General features: G+C 43.5%; 1 protein-coding gene across 6 annotated transcripts in view; it reads right to left on the bottom strand.

The window, feature by feature from the left end:
• The window catches only part of UBR3 (ubiquitin protein ligase E3 component n-recognin 3), a 207,487-nt gene that overhangs the window by 10,043 nt on the left and 171,478 nt on the right, over nucleotides 1-25,966 (bottom strand). For all 6 annotated transcript variants that reach the window (XM_073305786.1, XM_073305780.1, XM_073305781.1 and 3 more), the window contains 4 exons: nucleotides 10,576-10,700; nucleotides 6,647-6,754; nucleotides 5,448-5,573; nucleotides 366-545 (listed from right to left, as the gene is read on the bottom strand). In XM_073305786.1, coding sequence (XP_073161887.1) covers nucleotides 366-545; nucleotides 5,448-5,573; nucleotides 6,647-6,754; nucleotides 10,576-10,700 — 539 coding nt within the window. The remainder of the gene's footprint in view (nucleotides 1-365; nucleotides 546-5,447; nucleotides 5,574-6,646; nucleotides 6,755-10,575; nucleotides 10,701-25,966) is intronic.

The following is a 25,966-nucleotide window of genomic DNA, read 5'->3' as shown; positions in this document are numbered from 1 at the left end:
TCTTTTTTGAAAAATACAGTAAAACAGCAGTGTTCTTTTTCAAACATAAAAACGATATCAATAGTTTTATGACCATGGCTCAATGGTCTATTGAATGAATCAGATCTACTGAGGGCAAGAACATTTTGTGATTACCATTAGGGTTCAAGTTTTCATAACAAAGTTGTACCTGTAAAATATGCAAGTGAAACAGATGCAAACACAAAACACACATGTTGTGGGTTCAACTATGCATTTTGCCTCCTTATTTTATCATGATAAATTTAAAACACAGCATTACACATACACACTCAGCGTAACTAGAATCAAGTAATTCCATTCTTACACATCAGCACTGTATGGGGGGTGCAAATTTTTTTACGTACCTTCACTTGTTCTGCATGTCTTTCTGCAAATGAAGCCAATTCTAAGCACCACTGCGATATCATATTAAATGCTGGCACTGGCCAATCAAGGCAAGAGGCACTGGTGAATTGATGTGGTGACTGAAAAGATGATGGTAATAGACCCAGGCAGTTTGCAAGAACTGTAAATTCTTCATCTTCCTTTTAGACATGAAACAAGAAAGACTTGATCATTTTGTGTTATAAACTCAAAGCACAGCACAGCACTGTATGTATCAATTCCATATCAATTAATATGTAAGTGACTGGGAGGGAGCACGGTGGACTGAGGCTCTGCTGCACCTGATTCTCCAGTGGTGTAAAATCCCAGAGGGACCTTACATCAGAGGTGCACGTTAAAGCTGCCCCTGAACTTAAGTGAAGTGGAGAATGAAACCCATAAAATGTTAGCTTACAGTTCACAGACCTAAGAGTGAAGTCTAGTTTGAATGGAAGTGCTGTATTCTCTACAAATTCAGAATAGGTTTTAAGATTACTTTGGTGATATATCTGAGAGGCAGATAAACCGCTGTAAGGCCCCGATGCTATAAACACACACGTGCTTAATTTTAAACACAAGTAGTCCTACTGATTTCAATGGAACTACTTACATGCTTAAAGTTAAGCACATACGTACATGTTTAGAACTGAAGCCTAAATTGATAATTAGAGAAAAGAAAGAAAACATAAAATAAGACCATACATTTATGCAGAGCACATTGATAACACAGGGATGAAATGAATGGGATAAAACAATACAGGAAAAGGGTAGAAAGAGAAAAATGTGAAGTATTCATAAATGAATTAGAGTATGTCCAAGATGCATGCCAGCCGGCAACAAGTATATGATTAGGAATAAAATAATAATAATAATAATAATAAAAGACCAATTTGGATAAATATATGCAGAGTAATCCAGGGTGAGAGAGAAGAGGCTGCAAAGTATTAAATGACAGATGATGAGAGGACAAATTATAGAATGAAGGGAGTGTAAAAATGGAAAGAAAATTTAAGTAGGAGAAAGTAAAAGAGGTTGCACAAAAGATTAAGCCAAAGATTAACACATTTTTCATTGGAACAACAGAAATCAGCAAAGGAGACATACAGCTTTTAACAAATATAGAATATAACTGATTGACAGAAAAGATATTACAAATACACATATTATTTTGTAAAATAGGACAAGAGATGGATAACAGAAACAAGATCAGGAAAATATACACTGAATGAAATCAGGATTGTTTCCAAATGGGTATGAATGAAATGCCTGAGAGTCATCAAGTTCTAAGGCAAGACAAGATTCACTGCAGAATTATGGGGTGAAAGTTGCAAGAGATACAGGGCAAACATACTTGATCAACTGGCAAAACATATGGATAGAAAAGAGCTATTTACTAGGATCCCCTGCCAATGAAAGATTAGTAAATGCACAGCAGATAACGTTTTTTCCAGTCTAGTTTTAAAATACAACAAGAAGGGTTCTAATAGTTTTTCTATGGAGATCATTTTACTGTCTAGTACATCTCCTTGGTACATTCTAGTCATACTAAATTTTCCATTTAATTTCTTACCATCACTCCCAATTATTCCCCATTTCCTATGCTATGTTATTTTTCCCTTTTCCTCCTTAGTGTCCTTTAAATAACTCTAAACTTATGCCATCCATTAGTCTGTTTAAGCAGATGCAGGTTGCTATGGCAGAACAGGAGCTATTGCTGGTTCTGGGGAGCATTAAATACATACAGTCAGACGTGCATACTGTAGTCCGATGGATGCTAGTAGTTTTTTCGGGTGGTGGCTAGTAAGACTGTCCAGAATGACTCCATCTTGAACATGGGAGTATGTATATGAAGGGGAAGGACCATCTTTTGACTATGAAATAACCCTAGTAGGACCATGAGAATTGCTGGTCTGACGAGAAAGACATCCCTGTTCCTATCGCTTTTCTAATTTAACTTGCATCAGTTCAAGTACATCTAATTTTCCACTTGCATCAGTTCAAGTACATATTAAGCAAAAACCCATCCAGCTAGAGACTGAGTTTGTCCACTTGCAGAAGAAAAAAGGAACAGATGACGAATATATTTTAAAAATGAGTTTTGTGAAATATGGAGACTCATTAGGAAGAGAAATACAGAAAGACGACTACAGTCGTCCAGAGCTGCAGAAGAAAAGGGTCTCTCAGCTACAGTGGCAATACTGTGCAGAAGGACTGATTTAGGAGACCATTGCCAGAAGAAAGTGGTGGGATAAGGTCAAGATCTACTGAATCAATAAAAATTGAAGGGCAATAGAATATAGAATGACTACAGTAGTCTAGAAAAAGAATAGGAGAAAGGGTGAGATGAGTTGCAGTCAAGGCTGGCCCACAGCTCTACCCTTCCTACTCCTCACTGGAAAGGATAGGGGAGGAACAGAACTGCTCTTTTTCTATCTCCCTTTTAGCACAGGGAGCTGGCCAGCATCTGTGTTTATTCTCTTCCAGGAAATATGTGGCAGTTGTCTTAAACACCACCACTGAAGAGAAAGAAGGTGGTACCCAGCTATTTAAAGACCACCTCCTGCTCCTCCAGTAGAACCAATGACCGCTGAAATGGCTACTTGGGTTTCATGTAACTCCCAAGGTGGCCAGAGATAAGGAGCGAAAAAAGGGGAAAAAGCCTGTCCCAGACCTCACCCCTCCCACCAATTTGGGTATCTAAATTCTGGCAGGAAGCATGAAAGAAACATGGAGAAGATCAGCAGCAGCAGCAGCAGGCATTGTAAGAACCCTGTCTGAGGATCTGCCCAGAGCCAGAGCAAAGGAAATGTAGCATCATCTGAAGTGCAGAGGAAGGTTATACAGTTCCATACTAATGCCAATAACAACTTTGTGTGTGTGCGCCACTTCTGGAGAAGAAGTCTCCTGCCTGAACTATTATGGCATCCTTTGCAGGTGTTGCCATTGCTGCATCCACTTTAAATGATCATGATGCAAACGGTTTTGGTTGTTGGCTTTAGTTTTTTGCCTTTGCTGGTTCATTCTCCTTCTCTACTTGTCTATAATGACTTTCAGCAGATTTCTTTGTTTCCCTTTTTAAGGTCTGGGTTAAATATTACTTGCAGGTAACTTAGCCTCATCTCGCTCAATTTGAAAGCCAAGTGTCTTGATCACCCTCTTTAACACGGTCTCAATTTTACCTGTCCCTTTTAAAGATGGGCCTCAGAAGTCATTCTTATTATTTTAGAGGCAGACTAGTGCTATCAATTCTCACAGACTCAGGAAGCCAGACTGTGAAACAAATGAATTCATTTTGGAGAAATTTATTTAAAGCAGGGAATTCTTGATAGATATTTTCTCCCACTGGCCTTCAAGTTCACATCCAATGGTTGCTGTGACTATGCACGGGACTGCTCTCCTCCCCCACTATTCCTCTGGAAGAGCTTGGAGGGATGTGGCTGCTCCCTAAGCCTCCTTCAGGGGCCCTGAACCTTTCCCTTTATGCACACATACTGCAAGGACAAGTACTGCAGGAAAAGCAAAGGCACTCCTTTTGTCATACAGCAGGTCTCTTCAGCTGCTGAGTTCATGTTAATAAGCTACACGGTGAAGAAGAAGAGATCCCTGTGCTGTGGAAGTAAAACCAGTTAAACTAATTAAACTAAAAAGAGCCCTGAAGTTATCCTGTCAGCAAGAAGTAAGATACATTTGATCAAAAACCCAGTCCTATGAGAAGAATTCACAATAGGAATAGGACAGAAGCAAAGGCCTGGTCTACACTGGGTGGGGGAGGGAGGGGGGGAATCAATCTAAGATACGCAACTTCAGCTACAAGAATAGCGTAGCTGAAGTCGACGTATCTTAGATCGACTTAGAATCACTTACTTCCCGTCCTCGCGACACGAGATCGATGGTCACTGCTCCCCCATCGACTCCGCTTCCACCTTTCGCTGTGGTGGAGTTCCGGAGTTGACGGCAGAGCGATCAGGGATCGATTTATCGCATCTTCACTAGATGCGATAAATCGATCCCCGATAGATTGATCACTACCCGCCGATCCAGTGGGTAGTGTAGACGTGGCCAAAGGCAGGATCACTAGTTACTCCGGATTTCCCTTGACTAGAAGCCAGAAGTCTGAGGAACAGGTGGTTGGCAGGTCACAGTGCCACCTGCTGGAAGCAGATAAACTTCTGAGGGAAGAAGACCCTCCCAAACATACAGGATTGTCAGACATATCTTTGAGATGGAATATTACTATAAATGAAAAATACATCTTCCCTATCTCCATTCCCCTATGCACAAAATGAACTCCCTAGCCCCATTTATTAAGCCCTACTGCCTCGCCACTCAAATCTCTATTAAAAATTTTATCTGATCTTAAAAATAACTTTTGGACATTTACATTTTTTTTACACCCCCACACCCCCATCCACCCACTCTCACAAAATAAAAGAACTTTAATAAGGTTGCAAAGTTAAAACACTCAAAAGTTAGGAAATGCCAGAATTAAGGTGGCCCTGGCTAGTGTATTAAAATACAGTATCTCTTAATTCTTGATGGAATTGTTTTTAACACATTACTTGCACAAAGAAGAAAATTCTGTGGAGGTTGAGATTAAACATTGGGGGTGTGTGTGTTTTTTAGCATCAATGTACGCAAAATAAAGTTACACCATGGCCAGTGATTTCACTCTATATTTTTTCTTTTGCATGCAAAAAAGCCAATTCTGAAACCTTTCTGCTCACATATCTCCCAGAGAAGCCCACAGGAGGTTATGAAAATGAAGAGGAGGAAGTATCTAGCATATAATATATTGCAAAGTTAGCAGTTCTTCTTGCCATGACACCTTCTACAAAAATATGCAAAATATAGTAAAACATTCTCTAGAATCTTACAATGTATCTGAAGTCTTTCATGTATGTCAGACATGAAGCAATGTTACAGCTAAACAAATATCTGCTCTAAATAATACAAAATGTTGGACCTTTTCTCTTTTGAGGGTGGCGTAATACATGTTTCAATTATAGTATATAAAACTTTCAACAGAAAAAAACAGTGTCATCACCTCCCTCCCCGTATTGTACCTGACAACTGGGTAAATCCCCTCCAAAAAGATGATGTTGAAGAAGGCAGGTGATCCTGAGGAAAGGCAGGCAGAACTGCTGCAGATAACACTCTATTGAGTCAGGAGACCAAACACTAGGGCTAACCTAGAGTGAAAAGAGAGGTTATTAAATTCTGCTTTCCAAATTCTATGTTCCAAAGGCTAGTAGTTCACTTATAATCTCAAGTGATTTTCTAACAAACAAATCTAGGATATAGCACCTTCCAGTTAGGCATTCTCTTTCTCAAAAAGCTGCTTTATACATAAAGCCAACTTTAACAGAAGCAAAGGCTTCTGGTCCGTTAAGAAACCAAACAAATAACTAGATAAATTACCCCAGAGGAATGGGCTTTGATCTGAAAAAGAGGACCTTTATCAGTCTGTAGCACAAAAAAAGAAAATTTCTTCAAAATACCGTTTCAATGGTTCTCACGCCAGTTAGGTTAAAATATGTATATAGATTGAATGGAGATAAATGTTGGAAAAACTATAGTGAGAGATTTTATGCATATGGTGGACATGTCCAGTCATTAAAGAATATGGGGATGTGATTTGTAACCAAATATTACGAATTGCTGAATATTTATTATCAAATGATCCTTTGGTAATGCTCCTGGGGCTTCCTAGCAGAAGTGGTCACACCCAAAGATATTAAGAATTAATCTCTCATCTGCTAGTAGCCGCTAGATTACCAATAGCCTCCCACTGGAAAAAGAAAAATAGTTCAACACTAGAGGAATGATTAAAAAAAATATGGGTGGTGGATGTTATGGAAAAATTAACATATCAATTATGCACCCAGCAAAACAGACAGAGGACAATAGATGCTTAGGTATTTTTTACCATTCAATTCATTACTCAGACAAAATATATTCACTGCAAAAAAAAAAAAAAAAGCAGCACACATGTCCAATATTTGATTATTAACATTTATAGACATGCCTGGTTTAATAGAGTCAGTAGTTTCATTCAATTTAATAAAATCACCAGAAATAACGCATGCTGGGTGGTACAAAGAGGCTCACTGTAATTTGTTAGCATCCTGCTAAACAAAGAGATTTAATGACTACATTACTGCATAATATTTCCAAAAGAAACAAAAGGTCATTTTGTTTCTATTTACATAGTAATGATTTGTAAACCTGTTAAAATTGTCTAAACAAAACTGTCAAAAAATACCATTGCTAATTCTTCAGTTTCTCCTTCCTCAAACATCTTCCCTTTAGAGAGCTCAGAAATCACATGACTCAGTAATGCTTCCCAAGACTTTTCTCCATTGGATGTATTCTGTGAATAAAGAAAAAGGCAGACTCAAATTGCATCAGTCATACAAAATAAGGAGAAAATTGTTTCTGTAGAAGCTGCAAAGGTGAAATATATTTCCTTTAAAGCAACACACACATTCTGACTCAAAGAGAAGAGATACATATAATATTGGAAGGGTGATGTTTTAAGCACAAATAAATACTGCATAACAATACACAGGATGTAGAAACTGAAACAATATGTGGATAGTGAAAAGCTCCTAAAATCAAATACAATTCAGATGGAATATATTTAGCATATACAGTGAGGTTAAGTGGCAGTTTTGAAACTGTACTTTGCTATAATGCGTTAATTAAACTGAACCAAGAAATGCTTGAAATTTAGATGTATTGAATGGGAAAGAAGCTATCAGAAAATTTAATGCTATGTAGAGAATGGGTAACATTTATACAGACAGGGAAAAATTCAATGGAATTTATTTTTTTAATCAGTCACTTAGCTTTGTGCCATAATAACTGTGTGTCAAGAAAGCTAATAATTACAGAAAACCATGAGAAATAAGCAGCATATTTCCATAAATGTCTTCCTTGAAATTACACAAAAATAGCCACAAGAAGAAACAATATCAGATACAAACTTCAGTTCATGTGAGAAAAGTATAAACATGATCAACAGAAAGACAAAATGTTGCCAGGACGAATATTTTAAAAAATACCAAAACAAATGAAGTGGGTTGTAATATGTAAAAGCTCTACCATACAATGCTGTATAAAAATTGACATTCACTTCCCTAATGTACAACAAGGTTAATCATCTCTTTCTAGGAGTTTAAACTCCTCACTGAGGGTGAAATTCACTGCAGGGGCCAGGCCAGATCCCTTTTCCCCATTTAGGCCCTTAGCTCAGGCTCTAAGCCAATGGTCTCCAATCTATTTTGTTGGAGGCTCCTCTTGTGATGATTTGGCAAAGAGATGTTCCTCTTTTCACCCCGTGTTCCATCTCTCCAGGACTCTCAGCACCACTATATGTCCTTTCTTCTGCCCATTCACACTCTCATCTACCATTTCCAGCCTAGCCTTAACCCTGGTCTTTAATTTCTTTCTTAAAATCTTTTTTCTTCTTTTGCTCCCTCCTCATTACTGCTTCTCCTTCCTTATTCCCCCAGTCACCAAAAGGCTACATGCAGCTTGCAGAGTGATTAGGGCTTCCCTGGGCTGGGTTTCAGATAATCTCATGGCCGAGCTGAGTATGAAAAGGAGTAAAGAAAACCAACTTGACATTGAGCTACTACCTGAACCTGTAGCCCTGTACACATGCCAGCGGTACTAAGGCATCTGCCAGAAACAGGCAGGGAAGGCAGGCTGCTGTCAGGAGCTACCAGAGATGCTTTAATTGCCACTATTGGACTATGTCTGCTGAAGGGTGCAGTGGGTAGTTCTGTGTCCAGTGGGTAGTTCTCTGCCTCTCTCATGCTTTACCTAAAGTGGCGTATGAAGTGGTCAGTGGGCTCTCTGTACCCAAAGCGGGGTGGGTGGGTGGGTGGGTGTAGGTCTGTCAACCTTCAACCTTCTTGAATTGACAGACTTTCAGTTACCATTCACTTTGATTTACCTACACAAACCCTGAACAGCCTTCAGCAGCAGGGTGTCATATAATGTAAAACTACTACCCACATAACTTTATTAACGTCTGTCAGAGACAGGCATGCCAATGAAAATGCCAGTTTTTCTTTCTAGAATACAAAAATATGTTACCAATACATATTTAGCTGCATATGTCAAGAGGTTTCAGCACTTGTGATTCTCAGTGCCTTTAGGATGAAAAAACTCTGCTACTTCATAAATCCATTTGCTGATCCATGAACATAATTTGCAACCCTAAGGCACAAACTACCTTATGTGCTAAAAAAGCTATTATTCTACTAGAGAGAGAAAATCTTAGCATGTAGCAAACCTGACTACAGTGTGCCATCATTCTCTATTTTCATACAATAAAATATTTCATTGTAGATAGCTGTTGAAACATTTAAAATATATGTTCAGATAAAACTTGACCCATTCTACTAACATTTTATGAAGGATAAAAAAGCTGCCTACATTTATCAACTTGACTGTGAAAAAATATAAACTGACAGCACTTTCAAGCACTCTCTGTCACAGATTTATACCTGTAAAATTGTCTGTCACTTAGGTCTCATTTAGATAAACAAAAAAGTGCACAGACCTCATGCTAAAATTGTGGGTTTGAAATTGAACACTTATTATGACAGTATCCTATGAAAAAATATTTATTTAACAATAATGCAGCATCCATCCTATTGCACAGTATCCTCAGATACCAAATAGCACATAACAAAATTTCGTTACTTAGCCCCCTCTGGACAAACTACTGACTTGCACTTAAAAACTGTAGTGTTGTATGTGCTGACAAGCATGGCCAATTTGTGCTTACATGGGAAAAGTAGGCCAGGTGTCTCAGTTTCCTTATAAATACTACTAACGGCAGGAAGGAGGATTACCTGCCTGGCCCACAATATTGCTAAATTCCTCCTCTGGTTCCTTTCTCAGTTGTGCATCACATATTGCATATTTTGAGAGGATTGCACATGGCTAGTAATTAATAACTATGAACAAAACTAGAAAATTCCATATTTTCTTTGCAGACAACTTGCTTTTTTATTTACTCAAGTAAGTATATTAGATTGCTGTCTGGTACATCTAACAGGACTTCAATTTTACAGTGAGAGGAATACTCTATTCTATTCCATTATATCTAGCTAAAGAATCAGTTTAACAGAAAGTCTTATTCCCAGTCTATAAATCAGTTCTTTATCAATGGCACATTGTGAAACTTCCAAAACCTCTTCATATAAAAGTGTCTTTATCTGATTTCCACTGTTCCATTCAAACACAAAGTTACACACACAGAAAAGAACAGGCAGGACTTTCTGTTCATGAGAAGCAGAAGAATAATCTTCTGCACTGGGGGAATGACCAATTGTACCATGGTTGGACCTAATGAAGAATTTTGTTTCTATTCCAACAGTTAATTAACAATTTCCAATAACCAATTTTGAGATCTAAAGTTGACTTTGGACAGGTCACCTTAAAAATTTCCCTGTCCTGGCAACAACACATTGGCACCATCATATATTAACCAAAAATGTACTAAACCAATCCATACATGGATTTTTTTAAAAATGAAAAGCAGGACTAATGTGTAAAATTAAAATACTACTTGAAATATTTTTATTAGCACTTTAGTAGATTTTAGTGCTCCTGCCAGTGAGGGACTTACACCACTAGACACAGAGGCAGCATGTAAGCTTTTAAGCACAACTCTGCAAATCTATAGTAAAACAATACTAGAACTTTGATATATTACAAAGATACTTACTTATGCCAAAATGTATAGTAGAGTCCACTGAGATTAAGCTAAAAATGAAACAAATCTGATTCACTTGTTACTTGAACAGTAGTTGAACCAGAGATGAAATTCTAATGATGCTAGGCCACACCTATTCTACATTAAGTTCACCACTGAATTGATACAATATACTAATAAATCCTTCATAAATTTAATAACAGGTTTCAGAGTAACAACCGTGTTAGTCTGTATTCTCAAAAAGAAAAGGAGTACTCGTGGCACCTGAGAGGCTAACCAATTTATTTGAGCATAAGCTTTCGTGAGCTACAGCTCACTTCATGAAATGAGCTGTAGCTCACGAAAGCTTATGCTCAAATAAATTGGTTAGCCTCTCAGGTGCCACAAGTACTCCTTTTCTTTTTGATAAATTTAATAGACAATCTTATCAATATTTAGTTTTTAGTAAACTGACCAACCTTTTTCAGAGCTCCTGAGTTCTTCCATGCCACCCTGTCTTCAGCGCTGCATTTTACAGAAAATGCTGCTAGGGCTTGGGTATACAATAATGTAAACAGCACCTTTACAATGCAGGTAAAGTGTTCTATAAAGTAAACAAAGAGTCATTGTCTTTCACATTTTTTAACCCATGACTTCAGTTTATTATAGACCAATTACACAGTCTCTTTCAATTTGCAAATAAAATGCTTCTCCAATGAACAATCAATTCAATATGAAAAAATCCAAAGAGCACAAAATCATTTTTAAAGTACAAGCTTTGGGACTCTCCCACCTCACAGGGTCCTAGAGGCCAGGCTGCAGCCCGAGCCCTATGAGCCCAAGTTGGCTGGCACAGGCAAGCCGAGGGGTTTTCCTTGTTTTGTTTACATACCCTCCGTACGTTAGAAAGTTATGGCAGACAGCCCTGGAGGCTGTGAAGTCTTCAATGTACAAAAGAGGTACAGTGCAAGTATACTTTCATTTCCCTGAAAATTCACCTCAATCTTGATCAGCAGTGACTTCCTTCTAGGGGCTTCACAACATTTGTCATGCTCACGTTATTGTAAAGAATTACTGATAAGATGTTCACCACAATCGACTGAAGTTGTAGACTAGAGCAAATTGTCTATCTTATCATGTCCGCAATCCTGATTCAAATATCTGGGTTAATCACAGTTCTAACAAATACTGAAATAGGTGCTGAATGACCCAAATAATCACAGTAACAGGGGCATTCAGCACATTTTTTTTAGCTTAATTCCTGACTCTCCACTTTCATTTTTCAGATACTGAAATTCCAGACCCGCCACAAGTCACTAGTTCCTACTTAATACAGTACCACACCTGTGCCTGAACCTTAGTAGAAAACAGAGCTGGGATGTGGAGCTAAGATAAATCCTGTTGTATTCTTATATATAAAAATATGAATTATGTTTCAACTTTTTTAGAAAGAGGTTTCTCTTTTCTTTCAGAAGCCCTCAGAATTGTATTTAGATATGTATGCATACCACACCCACCCACCCACACTATAGATATATAGATTACATAGACAGACAGGACATCTCTCCCTACAGGAAGACTCCAGTCTGCAGTGGGTACAAGGAACTGCTCTGAAATCAGCTGTGAGCAGCTGGCAATCAGAGGCAGAACGAGACGTCACAATATTTGAAAGAGAAGAAAGGTGAAAGTGAGGGTTAAGGTGCAGATGTGCTAAATGTCCCTTTTTCTCATCTTATTAGAGGCTTACAGCACTTCCTGCTCCAAACAATTTCATTTATTTTCAATTTTGCAGATCAACTTTAAAACTTAAGTTTGCACGACCTACCCCTTTCCTACTTCAATTCAAATCAGTCCCATACTAAGGGGACAATCTTCCATACTAGCATCGATGTAACTCTGATTCCTATTAAAAATAACAGGAGTTAGGCGCTTAAAACAAGTGCTCCCCCAGATTTTGGTTCACTTTTAGTTACATAATATGATGCAACAACAAACCAAAACTGGCTTAAATTCATTCCTCCTTAACCAAGGGCTGAGTGAGCTTTGTGCATGAAAACATACAGGAGTTGACGTTGATTTAATTAAGTGCTTATCCAGCATATAAGCAAGACTGAGGGGGTGCAGAGGGGATGTTGGGTCCTCGGACCCAACATTGGACTGCAGGATTCATTTGTGAACTAGTGTCCATTTTTGTCTTTTTGTTTAGTAAATGCTCACAAGAAATCCAAACACAGACAGAAACCTATGGATTTTCACATTCTTTAAACACTATCTAAACAGCATATATTTACTAAGCACAATTTACATCTAAATGGTCTATGTCATTGAAAAGGTACTAGTTTTTGTATAACCATATGCGTCCCATATTAAACAAACCAATGCATGGGCTTTACTTCTTATCTCAACATAATTACACTAGTTTTCTTATAATGGATTTCATAGTATATGTCATCTTCTACTCCCACATCCTCCCCAGAGAGAGGACAGTCTCCTGAGCCTCTATCACAGCCCCCCACAACCCAAGCCCTTCTTTTGTTCCTCTTCCAGAGGCTCCATTGTCATGGCGTTTCCACCTACAAAGACCAGCCTTCTTCGATTCACGCAGGGAAGGAGATCCACAGTTTAAAGGCCATGCATGCGCACGCACACTCACAGCTTTACATGGCTACATCTACAGACAATTGATTCCATTCTAGTTTAGGACTGAGCTCAGGTCCTCAATTCTGATGCCCCTTGTGGCAGTACATAGAGATCTGAGCCAACAAGAGACTGTGTATTAATTTTACACCATGAAAGTGTAAATGAAAAGAAATACAACTTCATATTTCTTACTGTAAAACTGGGACACCCTCCTCACCCAGTCTGCATAGCCACTACCTTTGTCTCCCCTTCAAATCTCTTAGTAAGACTTACCTCTGTCATGTTGCCTATGATAGCAGGACTCTGTCATGATGCCTAGTGATAATAGCTAGGGAGGTGGCCTTCCTTAGAGTTTCTCATGCACCTGTTCTAATTTTTTTTTTTTAAACACACTCCAAACAGTGCACCTAGGATAAGATTGCGTACGTAAGCAATAAATGTTACACTTGTCTTCCTCCTCCTTGTCATTCACTTGTATTCTACACCCAACTGTCATGTCTTAACCTCGCTGGATGATAAGGTCTGTGGGGCAGGGGCTATACTATAAGTGTGTACAGCACACTGGGTCCCCAGTCCAGTTTGGAGCTCTGGGCTCTACTGCAGTACAAAAAAGTAACAATGATCATAATTAGGGGCCTATCAATTTCACAGCAGTGAAAAACGCAACACGGACCCGTGAAATAAGCCCTTCCCCGTTAAATCCGATGTCTCCTTGTTCCTAGGAGCACCCCAGCAAAGGGGGATCCTAGTTCCAGATAAACCTTGTCCATCCCCTGCATAGCTGCTCGGGTGGAAGGAGGGGCGAGAGAGACCAGACCCACATCTGGGTGCCTCCCCCTGCTGCAGGATGCTCTGGGACTGGGCAGCAGCCCTGGAGGTTCCTGTCACTGGAGGAGGCTTGTGGAGTTGGATCTGATCTTCCCTGTGCTGCTAGGAACACCCCAGCAAAGGGGGCTCCTAGCTGCTAGTCCAGGCAGGCTGGGGCAAGACAGGACTTGCTCTTTGGAATCTCTCCTGGCTGCAGATAGCTCCACACCCCTCCTCCCCACTCTGTTCAGCCCTGAAGGCAGCACTGAAATTAGGGTGACAATCCCAATACGCCCCCTTACAACAGATTTGTTACCCCCCCCCTTCCAATACCCTTTCGGGTTGGGACACTGTGAACAGTTACAACACTGAAATTTCAGATTTAAACATCTGAAAACATGAAATTTACCAATTTTCAAATCCTATGGCTGTGAAGTTGACCATAATGGACAGTGAATTTGGTAGGGCCCTACTTATAATGACATTATAGGATAACTACCACATAGATTAAATATAAACTTTTTGCATGTCCATTTTACACATTATTATTGCTGAAATTAAAGATCTATCATGCTTTTGTTGTTCTACTTACAAAATACTTGCATTGTTTGCATTAATAGTAAAAGATTAATTTTTTTTTCTGATGTGCAGAAATTTTAGTAGAAGCCAGAATTTAGCAGAACCAATTTAAATTACTTGGTAACATCAAAAGAATTAGGTTAAGAATTTACAATTTGCAGAAAATGTGATTTATACAATGTACAGCAGTAAAATAACGAAATATTTCACATAAAATACCTCAATACATACATAATACAGAGATACCTTGCAGAACTGCTAGGATTAGGGGTCTACCAGCCTTTCCTTTATAAACTCTGTTTTCGAGCAGGCTTTATTGTAGGCTGTGTAAAGGGACACTCAAGAATTTGGAGCCCAAAATGTTGTTTTTGTTTAAAAATTTATTTTAAAAATCCAGTAGAAATAGCTGTGAAAAGCATTCCTTAGTGGTGTTGAAAACCCAAACACCAACAGCATGGCAATAGTTTCACCCTTGCTAATGATAACTTAGTCACAATAATACATAACTCCACCTTCTATCTGGATAATAGCAGTGCAGTCTATTTTGTTATGGAAACATCAACCCTGAAAGGACTGCACCTGGCGCAGAACGCAGCAGCAGGTCTCATCACGCACAAACGTTACTGAGAGCACATCAGCCCAGTGTTGTTCTCCTGCCACTGGCTCCCTGTAGAGCATGATATTAAGTTTAAGATCTGCATCCTGATTCTCAGAACACTAAACAGCCAGGCACAGGATACCTAAAATAGCTGGTCCCTTAGGGACCAGAACTGCCCTCAATGTGGCTCCACTCCTCTGGTATCTGCCTCCAGGGTGAAGCCCATCTGTACAGAAATCAAGGCTTTCCTGGGGGCTAGCCCATACTGTAGAACTCTCTCCTGCAGGATCTAAGGAGTATCACAAACTGCACCATAGTGCAGCACAAACGCAAGACTTATTTTTTCAGTCTTGCATTTTCTAAGAACAGTATTACCACATTAGCTTACTTTTAAAAACCATGCACACTAACAATACGTTTTCGCCTGGGAGTAAGGAGCAGTACAGGAATGAAGAGGAACTGCATTTGATAGATATTTGTCTACTTGTTTCATTTCATAATTCTAGAAGGAACTAAGATACAGTGTTGGGTGCTGTGAAATAACCTAAGTAGAACAGAGTCGGAACTGAAAGATTAAACTGATTTTAATGGAATGGAGAATGACTTAAATAAACCAGTCTAGTTTCTCTCCAACCTGAGCAAAGTACATGAGGTCAACAAACATCATAAATGGTAAAAATAAAATAAGTTTTTAAAATATATTTTAATTCTAATAAAGCTATTGTTACAAAGAGCTTTTTTTATATAATATACCTTTTATCTTGAAAGTGTCTCTTTAAATGCCAAAAGAAAAGGAGTACCTGTGGCACCTTAGAGACTAACCAATTTATTTGAGCATAAGTTTTTGTGAGCTACGGCTCACTTATGCATCCGATGAAGTGAGCTGTAGCTCACGAAAGCTTATGCTCAAATAAATTGGTTAGTCTCTAAGGTGCCACAAGTACTCCTTTTGTTTTTGTGAATACAGACTAACACGGCTGCTACTCTGATATCTTTAAATGCCATTTCCTTGATTTCTATTGAGGCCCCTTTGCTTTGCTTTCTTGTGCCATAGGGTGAGAAGTCTTTTCTAAACCCCTCAAAAAATGACAGGAGAGCACATGGCATCTTGCATTCCACTAATCCAAGGCAAGAATAAATGACCCTAGTGGGCTCTTGCTACCAGCAAAACTTAAAACTGCCCTGAGGCAGTCAGAAGAGTTCAAATGCTATATTTGAATTACTTTCGGTTGACCCCCTCCCCTCAAGTCCTGCACCATTGCATAGCTTTCATGGACTTCAGGGTATGTCTACACTGCAGCTGGGTGTGTGCCCCCCAGCCCCGGTAGACAGACACATTCTAAGTCTGCTCAAGCTAGTGTGCTAGAAAAAGCAGCGTGAATGTTGTAGCATGGTTAGTGGCATGAGCTAGCCACCCCGAGTACAAGCCCGCCCAATCCTCTGGGGCCGTACTCCAAGGCTAGCCTATGCTGCAAAGTCCACACTGCTATTTTTGGTGCTCAAGCTTAAGCAGAGCTAACGCATGCCTGTCTACCAGGGCTGAGAGGCACACTTCCCATCTACAGTGTAGACATAGCAAGTCCTAGTCAATAGAGATTTAGGGTATGTAAATTTTCATCCTAACAAAACTAAATTCAGTCATTGTATTTAGGTAGGTCAAAATGCAGGGGTTTTTTAAAATGTGGTTATGCTTTTTGTACTTTAATTAAAAAAATTAATAAAAATAAAATTTGCAGGTTAGTTTTTTCACAATATGAACTTTAGGCCCTTTGGGAGTCCAACACACCCCCACTCACACTCAAAAGGCAGAAGGTGTTTGCAGTGGGGCATCTACTATAAATAACATATTAATACCTACTATTGTTTGTTGCATGTTAGGGATAAAACAAAGTTATATTAATGAGACCATTGCACATTGGTGTAGTATTCTCATTTTGCATTTACATGACTAAAATATCCAGGCAGTGTGTCTTTTATTATTTGTTAACTGTACAGCTGATTAGGGTGAAACAATTGTGTGCAAAAATCATCCCATTTATCTTTAATATATCTTTACACAACCTACACTGAAGTCCATTATAGAGTTTATAAAGGAAAGGCTGGTGGACCCCCTAATCCTAGCAGTACTGTGATAAGTCATTTATTGATAACTCGGCATATGCCTTTTTATTCGGTCATTTATATAAAATTAAATGTCATATGCTGGAAGGCAACAACTGCAATAAGAGAGCTTGCTGACTAAACACATTCAAAGGAAAAGGTTAGCAATTCTGCATAAACTGGAAATAGTCACCTTACCTAAATAAACCTTTTTCTTTCACTGAAACTTAAACAGATATTTGAAAAAAACATTTTAAAAAAAGGAAGTCAGCATTAAAATGTAAAATAATCCATGAAAGGCTAACCAAAAGCCCTGTGTATACATAATCTACTTTCAGTGTAGAAACTGAAATATTTACTGTTTAAGCTAATACTTTTTCTCTACTTAGTCAAGATACATATCCAGTGATGAAAGATAAATGTTAATGTTCACCTGAGGTGCTGCTGGGCCCTTTATGGTGCCGAAGGAGATTCAGGCTCTAAATGGGCAATGGAGGGAAACATTACTTCCCTTATGATAGGCTACAAGTCACTTAACCTTAGAGTGGCATAAATTAGTGCAGCTCCCAGGCTGCTTTCACAGATGCTCATGCTGAGCTGGTGAAGAAGCAGGAAGCTATAAGCAGTTCTCTGATGGTTCATGCCCACCTCATTCCCGTGGCAAGCTGAGTGCCAAGCTGAACAGAGGAAGAACTGAGCTCCATATTTTGGTTATTCAATAGGTTGTGCTCTTCTTTCAGTCAGTACTAGATCAATGTCCTTGCATATTATTGGGGGCACTGTGCTTTCAGACAAGATTTTAAAAAGGATTGCTCTGGCTTGGTCATTAAACCTTCTCCCCCCTCCTGCCCCCAAATTATTTGCTAGTTTGCCTGTACAACCTTCATTTGGGCCCCCGGTGTTTATGAATTATGAGACAAGTCTTTTACTACACAATCTCATACTATTTTCTCCACAAGATGTCTGCCTTTTTCTGTTCTGGGAAAAGACAGTTACCTTTTCCGTAACTGGTGTTCTTCAAGATGTGTTGCTCATGTCTATTCCACAATAGGTGTGCACGCTCATCACGTGCACCAGTGCTGGAAGTTTTTCCCCTCGCAGTACTCATAGGGGGGAGCACCCACCGCGACTCCTGGAGTGAGGCCTGCCTGGCGCGGTATAAGGGGAGCTGCATGCTCCCCCAACCCTCAGTTCCTTCTTGCCAGACAACTCCGACGGAGGGGAAGGAGAGTGGGATGTGGAATAGACATCCAGGTAACTGTCTTCTCTTCTTCGAGTGATTGCTCATGTGTATTCCACAATAGGTGATTCTAAGCTATATCTGATGGAGGTGGGTAGGAGTTCACACATTCCCAGGACAGAGGACAGCCTGCCGAACCCTGGCGTCATCCCTGGTTTGGGGGACGATCGCATAGTGCGAGGTGAACGTGTGAGCCGAAGACCACGTGGCGGCCCTACAAATGTCCTGGACTGGGACGTGGGCCACGAAGGCAGCCGATGAGACCTGCGCCCAAGTCGAGTGTGCCCTCACAATGGGTGGCGGGGGGACAAGTCCGCTCAAGGTAGAAAGCCAGAGCCCGCCGCACATCGACTGTGTGGAGCTGGCGCTCCTCACTGGATGGGTGAGGCTTGGGGCAGAGGACCGGTAGAAAAATGTTTGACCCATATGGTAGGCGGAGACCACCTTTGGGAGGAACGCGGGGTGTGGGCAGAGCTGGACCTTGTCCTTATGAAAGACCGTGTACGGCGGCTAGGAGGTCAGGGCCCTGAGCTCCGAGACTCACCTGGCCGACGTGATTGCAACCAGGAAAGCCACCTTCCACAAGCGGTGAGACCAGGAGCTCGTGGCCAGTGGTTCAAACGGGGGCCCCGTGAGACGAGCCAACATCAGGTTTAGGTCCCACTGCGGGACCGGGGTTCTAGAATACGGAAAAAGATGGTCCAAACCCTTAAGGAACAGGCCAGTCATAGCATGGGAAAATACCGTGTGCCCTTGCACCAGCGGATGGAAGGCCAATATGGCTGCCAGGTGCACCTCGGCTGATGAGGGCGCCAGGCCCTGGAGGTAATCAAGGATAAGCTGGAGGTGTTGGAGGTAATCAAGGATAAGCTGGATCAGGGCAGCCACCGGGGAGACACCAAGGTCTGCCACCCACCAAGAGAACCCGGATCACTTTGCCAAATAAGCGCGGCGAGTGGAGGGCCGTCTACTTTCGAGGAGGACGCGCTGAACCTGTTCTGAGCACGTCCTTTCCTCTCCACCTAACCACTGAGCATCTACGCCGTGAGGTGAAGCGCCTCTAGGTTGGGATGGAGGAGGTGGCCCTGGTCCTGAGGGAGAAGGTCTGGGTGGAGTGGCAACGGCCATAGTGGAGCTACCACCAGGCCCGTGAGGGTCCCGTACCAATGCTGTCTGGGCCACGCCGGGGCAATCAGGAGGACTGGGGCCATGCCTGTCTTTATCTTTTCCAGGACCCTGCTGATTAGAGAGAACGGGGGAAAGGTGTAGTGAAGCCAGCCTGACCGGACAGGAGAAAGGCATCGGAGATAGCGCCCCTCCCCAGGCCCCCCCTGGAGCAGAACCAGGAGCATCGCCAGTTCTGCCAAGTCATGAGTAGGTCCACCTGGGGAGTTCCCCACCTTCGGAAGAGCCGGTGGGCCACTTCCAGGTGGAGGGACCACTTGTGTTGCGAGGAAAAGTCCCTGCTCAAGCAATCCACCCTCTCATGCCAGGCACCCACTAGGTGGAAGGCCTTCAGGAGGATGTCATGGGTTATACAGAAGTCCCACAGCCTGAGGGCTTCGTGGCAGAGAGTAGAGGATCGGGCCCCGCCTTGCCTGTTATAGAACATCGAGGCCGTGTTGTCCGTGAGGACCCTGACTACCTTGCCCTCCAGGTGCAAGCGGAAGGCCATACACGCCAGCTGCACTGCCCTGAGCTCCTTGACATTTATATGTAGGGTCAGGTCTTGAGCCAACCACAGGCCTTGAGTCTGAAAGATCCCCACATGGGCCCCACAACCCAGGTTCGACGCATCAGACACCAGCGCCAACGACGGGGCCCTGTCCCTGAACAGGACCCTTTGGAGCATGTTGTTTGGGGCGGACCACCACTGTAGGAAGGTGATCACAGAGTCCAGCATGGTGAGGACCTTGTCCATCCTGTTCATGGCCTGGGAGAACTTCAAGGCCAACCAGAGCTGGAGGGGCCTCATCCTGAGTCTAGCGTGACGGACCATGTACGTGCACACTGACACATGACCCAAGAGTTGCAGGAAAACCCTGGCTGTTGTCACCGGGAATCTTGTGACCGAGTTGATGAGACCTTTCAGAGTCTCAAATCTGTCTGGCGGGAGAGAGGCCCTGGCCGACACTGCATCCAGGAGCACCCTGATAAACTCTATGCGTTGGACTGGGACTAATGTGGACTTGGTATTTTTTACCAACAGGCCCAAGGTGGTGCACGTGGACAGGAGGAGCGCCATGTAATCCCTCACCTGCGACCAGGAGATGCCCTTGACAAGCCAATTTTCCAAATAGGGAAATATCTGGACCCCCCGCCATCTGAGGTAGGCCACTACCACCAACATGCATTTGTAAAGACCCTGGGGGAAGCCGACAGACCAAATGGGAGGACCATGACTTGGTAATGATTCTGTCCCACCACAAAACAGAGGAAGCGCCTGTGCCCCTCAAATATGTGGATGTGGAAGTATGCGTCCTGTAGATCGAGGACAGTGCTCCAGTCCCCAGGATCCAGGGAGGGGATGACGACGGCCAGGGAGACCATGCGGAACTTGAGTTTCACCATGTACTGGTTCAGACCTTGCAGGTCCAAGATGGGCCTGAGCCCCCCTTTGGCCTTCGGGATAAGGAAATAACGGGAGTAATACACCTTGCCCATGAACTCCTTGAGCACCGCCTCTATCGCTCCTAGTCCTAGGAGCCACCCTACCTCCTGCTCAAGCAGATCTTCATGAAAGGGGTCCCCCAAGAGGGATGGGGGTGGGGAATGGTTGGGCGGGGAGGAAGTAAACCCTGGGAGATCGTGTTGAGGACCATCGGTCCGAGGTGAGCCACGACTATTCTGGGAGAAAAGCACACAACTGATTGGAGAAGGGTAGTTTTATTGGGGGTGGATCCCTGGTGAGGACTGGCGGGGTACCCCCGAGCGTCCTGTCAAAAACGACTTTTCCCCGCCTGCTTGCCCAGGCTGGGGGGCAGGCCGAGACCGCCTCTGAGAGTGTCTCTTATAGTCCCACTGCCTCTTATAGGCGGCCCCATACTTCAGGAGGGCAGCCTGGAAGGGAGTCTGCTGCGGCTTGAACTTAGGTTTTGCTGGAGCCGGGACATAGAGGCCCAGAGTCTGGAGGGTCGTGCGGGAGTCTTCCATGCCATGCAGCCTTGTATCTGTTTCCTCTGCAAACAGAGCCTTCCCATCGAATGGGAGATCCTGCATGGAAGACTGCGCCTCGCTGGACAGCCCAGAGACCAGAAGCCATGACGCCTGTCTCATGGACACGGCGGAGGCCATTGATCGTGCGGCCATGTCTGCAGCATCCGAGGCTGCCTGCAGCGACGCCCTAGCAGCCGCTGCCCCTTCCTCCACTAGCGCCCTGAACTTCTTCCTATCACACTCCTGGAGGGAGTCCTCAAACTTGGGCAGGGAGCCCCACAGATTGAATTTGTACCAGCCCAGGAGAGCCTGATGGTTTGCCACTTGTAACTGTAAGCTCGAAGACGAATAAATTTTCCTTCTGAAAGAATCTAGTCTCCGAGAGTCTTTGTTCTTTGGGGTCAGGGCTGGCTGACCTTGCCGTTCCCTGTGGTTGACTGATTTGACCACCAGGGAGTTGGGCGCTAGGTGGGTATACAGGTACTCATGCCCTTTAGTGGGTACAAAGTACTTGTGTTCCGCCTTTTTAGAGATGGGGACCAACGAGGCCGGTGTTTGCCACATGGCATTTGAAATTTTAGCCACCTCCTTCATGGAGAGGCAAGGCCACCCTATCCGGTGTTGATGAGGACAACACGTTAAACAGCGAGTCTGAGGGCTCCTTCATCTCTTCTGCTTGGAGGTGAAGGCTTGCTGCCACCCTCTTTAAGAGTTCTTGGTGAGCCCTGAAATCCTCCTGCGGGGGGGGGGGGGGGCGGGGACGGACATCACAATCACCTCCTCCAGGCAGGGCGAGGAGGCCGGTGCAGTGCTCTGGGTGTCAGCAGGCACTGGAGGGCCCACCACCTGGTCGGACTCCAGGAACAGTGCCGAGGATGTATGTCCCACCGACTCCTTTCTCAGGGTTCTGGAGAGGGAGTCTAATGGTGCTTCCGACGCTCCAGCCACCGAGTGAGCTCCCACCGGTGGCTGCGCCGGAGGCCACGGTGCTCACTGATACCATTGGGCTGGTCACGACGCTCAGTGCCACTGCACCTGCTGTGGCCCCGGCAGGGCCAGCTGTTCGGGTTGACTGGCCTGGCCCACCAAAGGACGGCTACAAATGGAGACCGGGGTTGGCGTAAGATCTGCTGCTATCTCTGGATCGGGAGGAACAGTGGTGCTAGGATCTATGACGGCTGTGGGACCGCGATCTCGACATGGAGGACTGGTATCGATTGCAACAGATGCTCCGCAAACAGCCTTGACGGGCGGACCCACAGCAGCAAGCTGCCAGTGATCAACGCCCGGGGCTGCGGTGCCTTGGCAGAGACTTGGAGCGGGAGTCCGAGTGGGAACAGCGTCGATGACCGTGCCGTGACCGACTGCAGTACCCTCTCCGAGATGAGGACCATTGGCGACGCCCACTGCGGCCCCATCAATATTCACTCCTTGAGGACAAGCGGTGCCGAGAATCCTAGCCAGAAGGAACCCAGCCAGCCAGTCTGGTTAGCGTTGAGGGTGAGCCACATGGACTCTGCCCTGAGCAGTCGCTGGGCGGTGAACGGTGTCAGGAACATTCCCTCAACCAAGACTGGTATCAGGCCGGAGGCAACTGCGGAAATCCCAGTGGCGGCTTGCCTCTGGAGCGTGGGGCCAACATCGGTGGTGCTCCGGGCACCGGCATGGACATAACATCCCAGGACGCCTGGAGGGCTTCAGGTGCAGATGGCATCCAGACATCCAGAGAGGCCTGTTCCAAAGGGGCCAGGCTACTCTACTCAACCTGAGTAGGAGGCCTGGGGCCTGGTGGGGATCGAGGACTGCCCGACATGGGCCTAGCCTCTGTCCCTGACTTCCCTCAGTGCTGCTGCGAAGATGGAGTCTTCCTGGCCCTCTTGGCAGGCCCCGTGGATGGGGAGCAGTGCCAACTGGTCAGTGGCACCAGAGGGTCGCTGCATACTGACGCCGCGGTGCTGGGTACCAGTTCGGAGTGGCGTGCCGGAGTCGGGGTGAGCACTGACTCCATCAGGATGGCCCGGAGCCTGATGTTCCTTTCTCTTTTGGTCCGAGGCTTAAACAACTTGCGAATCTTGCACCTTTCGCTGATATGGGTTTCTCCCAAATAGCGCAAACAGTCTGCGTGCGGGTCACTTCTTGGCACAGAACACCTACATGAGCTGCATGATTTAAACCCTGGGGCGCAGGGCATGCCCCGACCCGGCCTCACTGACTAACTAAACAGCTAACTAACTACAGGTACTAACACTGAATGAATGAGCAGTTCTGGGGACAAGCTACAGCAAAGCTGGAGCAGAGCAGTTCCAACGCACCTTCACTGGCGGCAAGAAGGAACTGAGGGTGCGGGGAGCGTGCAGCTCCTCTTATACCGTGCCAGGCAGGTGCCACTCCAGTGGTCGTGGGGAGCGCTCCCGCTACAGGTACTGCTAAGGGAAAAAACTTCCAGCACCGGTGCACGTGGCGAGCACGCACACCTATTGTGGAATACACATGAGCAATCACTCAAAGAAGAAAATGGGATAACTATTTAATATTTATTTTTACCTCATTGTTCAGTGTGTGGCCCTGGGCCTTATTTACTGCACACGATCTAAATCCTGCTCTGAATACAAAATTATTAATTTCCTCTTGGGCTTTTCTGTAGTACTACAAACAATCCATTTATCCTCACAACGCCCCTGTCAGACTGTATTATCATCGTCTCCATTTCACAGATGGGGCACAAAATCACAGAGAAAGCAAGTTCAAAACTGTCAAAAGTGTCTACCAATTGTGGTTGCCCAACTTGACACATCCAGATCCTGATTTTTCAGAGTACTTAGCATGTATATGATACTTTATATGTTCAAAGCACAGCTCTCCTTGACTTCATTACAGCTTTGAGTCAAATCGGACCCCACAGTCTCAAGTCAGGCACTCAGGAAATGAGGAACTTATGTTGAGTGGTTACCTGTGAAAAGTTTGGCTTATGTGATTTGCCCAGCATTAAGAATATTGTGGCAGAGGAAGGGGCAGAATTCAATTCACAAGGATGGCATTCAACTGCCTTAACCACAAGACCACCCTTTCTGTTTCTGCAGTCTCCTGCCACATACATTACATAACTCTCTACTTCTACAACAAATGTGCCAGGGCTTCTACAGACAATAGCCTCATTTGCTACACAATCCTGATTCACTCCCTGAGAAGTGTCTATTCTGTGCATTGCACGATGATGCACAAATATTAACTCATAAGCACATACATGTAAGTGTGCTTCAAGAGACCAATATATTTAATCTCACATTGTAAAGATGAATTCACAGTATCCTACACATATGAAGAGAATTTTACTTAATCACAATGCCAAGCATGTCAAGCACATAGCAGCTCTGCCCATCTTAGACTTTTTAGGTTTTTAAAAGTCACAAATTGTTTCAGCAAATGAACACAGTGACTATTTTGCAGGTCACACTACACAGCAGGTGCACTCTACACGTACAATGTGTACCCTCTTAGTCCTATCCTAATAAATTGATGTGACTAGAGCCTGTAAATGTTCTGACCTCTATCATTAAGCTTCTCTGTAATAAAAGACTTAATTTGTGTTCTTTCTTTATGATGGGTTCAGATCAATTTTCACTCTCTGAATGAAGAGACTGAACAGTTATAATGGTATTATTTTGCCTTAATCAATGTAGGAATGAAAAAGATACCAAGATGGTACAACAGTTAATAAGGTAGCTAATGCAATTCCCAGAGCTATACTTGAAGGCCAATATATGAAGTTTCGGTCCTGCTTCGTAAGTGCTAATGTTCTCAAAGAATACTATGTAAATATGATTAGATCTCAAAAATGGATTTGAAGCAAAAAAGATGAACTGACACATTAAATACTTGAAGAATAAGGTAACTGTAGTTTACCACAGGGACCACAATCAAATGTGCAAATATTTTATTACTTTAAAATTGTCCACACTCCAAAGAAATGGTATTGTAATATGATGCAGAACTCAATGCCCATATAAAATTGTTTCTCTCAAAAAATAAAGAGAAAAAAACCTCCATGTATTCTATACACAGATTTTCTGTTTGTTCTTATGACTCAGAGTCCCCTGGTAGTAGGTTTAGCATCATACTGCAGTACCATTTTGTCTGTGAAATACTTTAGTATAAAGTTGGAAGAGCATTCTAGGGATAGGTACAGTATATAGGGATAGGTACCATATATACTCGATCATAAGCCGGTTCATTTATAAGCCGACCCCCCAAAGATGGACAAGTAAAAATGGAAATTTTTAATGACCCGTTCATAAGACGACCCTATAATACAGGGGTTGGCAAATGTTGGCAAACTTTGGCTCCCAGGGCAACAGGATAAGCCGCTGGCAGGCCGAGACGGTTTGTTTATCTCGAGCGTCCGCAGGCAGGGAAGTAAACCTAAATAAACAAACTGTCCCAGCCTGCCAGCTGCTTACCCTGACGGGCTGGGACAGCAACTGGTGGGGACATTTTTTGTGTGTGTGCGGGGGGGTTGGGGGGGGGAGAGAGAAGCAGGGGGAAGCTGAGGGTCAGGGAAGTAACCCCTGTGACCACCACCCCCCCATGACCCTACCCCTAGCCCAGGACCCCCACACTCTCCCCATCCCATCCCTTCCCATCTTAGCTGGGGCGGGCCAGGGGAGGATGTCTCTGGCCTGGCTGGAGCTGCTCTGGCAGGCCAGACTGGGCGGCGCGGCCGCAGCATGTTCCGGTGGGCTGAGCGGCGTGG

This window comes from Lepidochelys kempii, chromosome 11 (genome assembly GCF_965140265.1).
Source record: "Lepidochelys kempii isolate rLepKem1 chromosome 11, rLepKem1.hap2, whole genome shotgun sequence".
In the NCBI taxonomy this organism is placed as follows: Eukaryota; Metazoa; Chordata; order Testudines; family Cheloniidae; genus Lepidochelys; species Lepidochelys kempii.
This window is presented reverse-complemented; position numbering and strand designations above follow the sequence as displayed.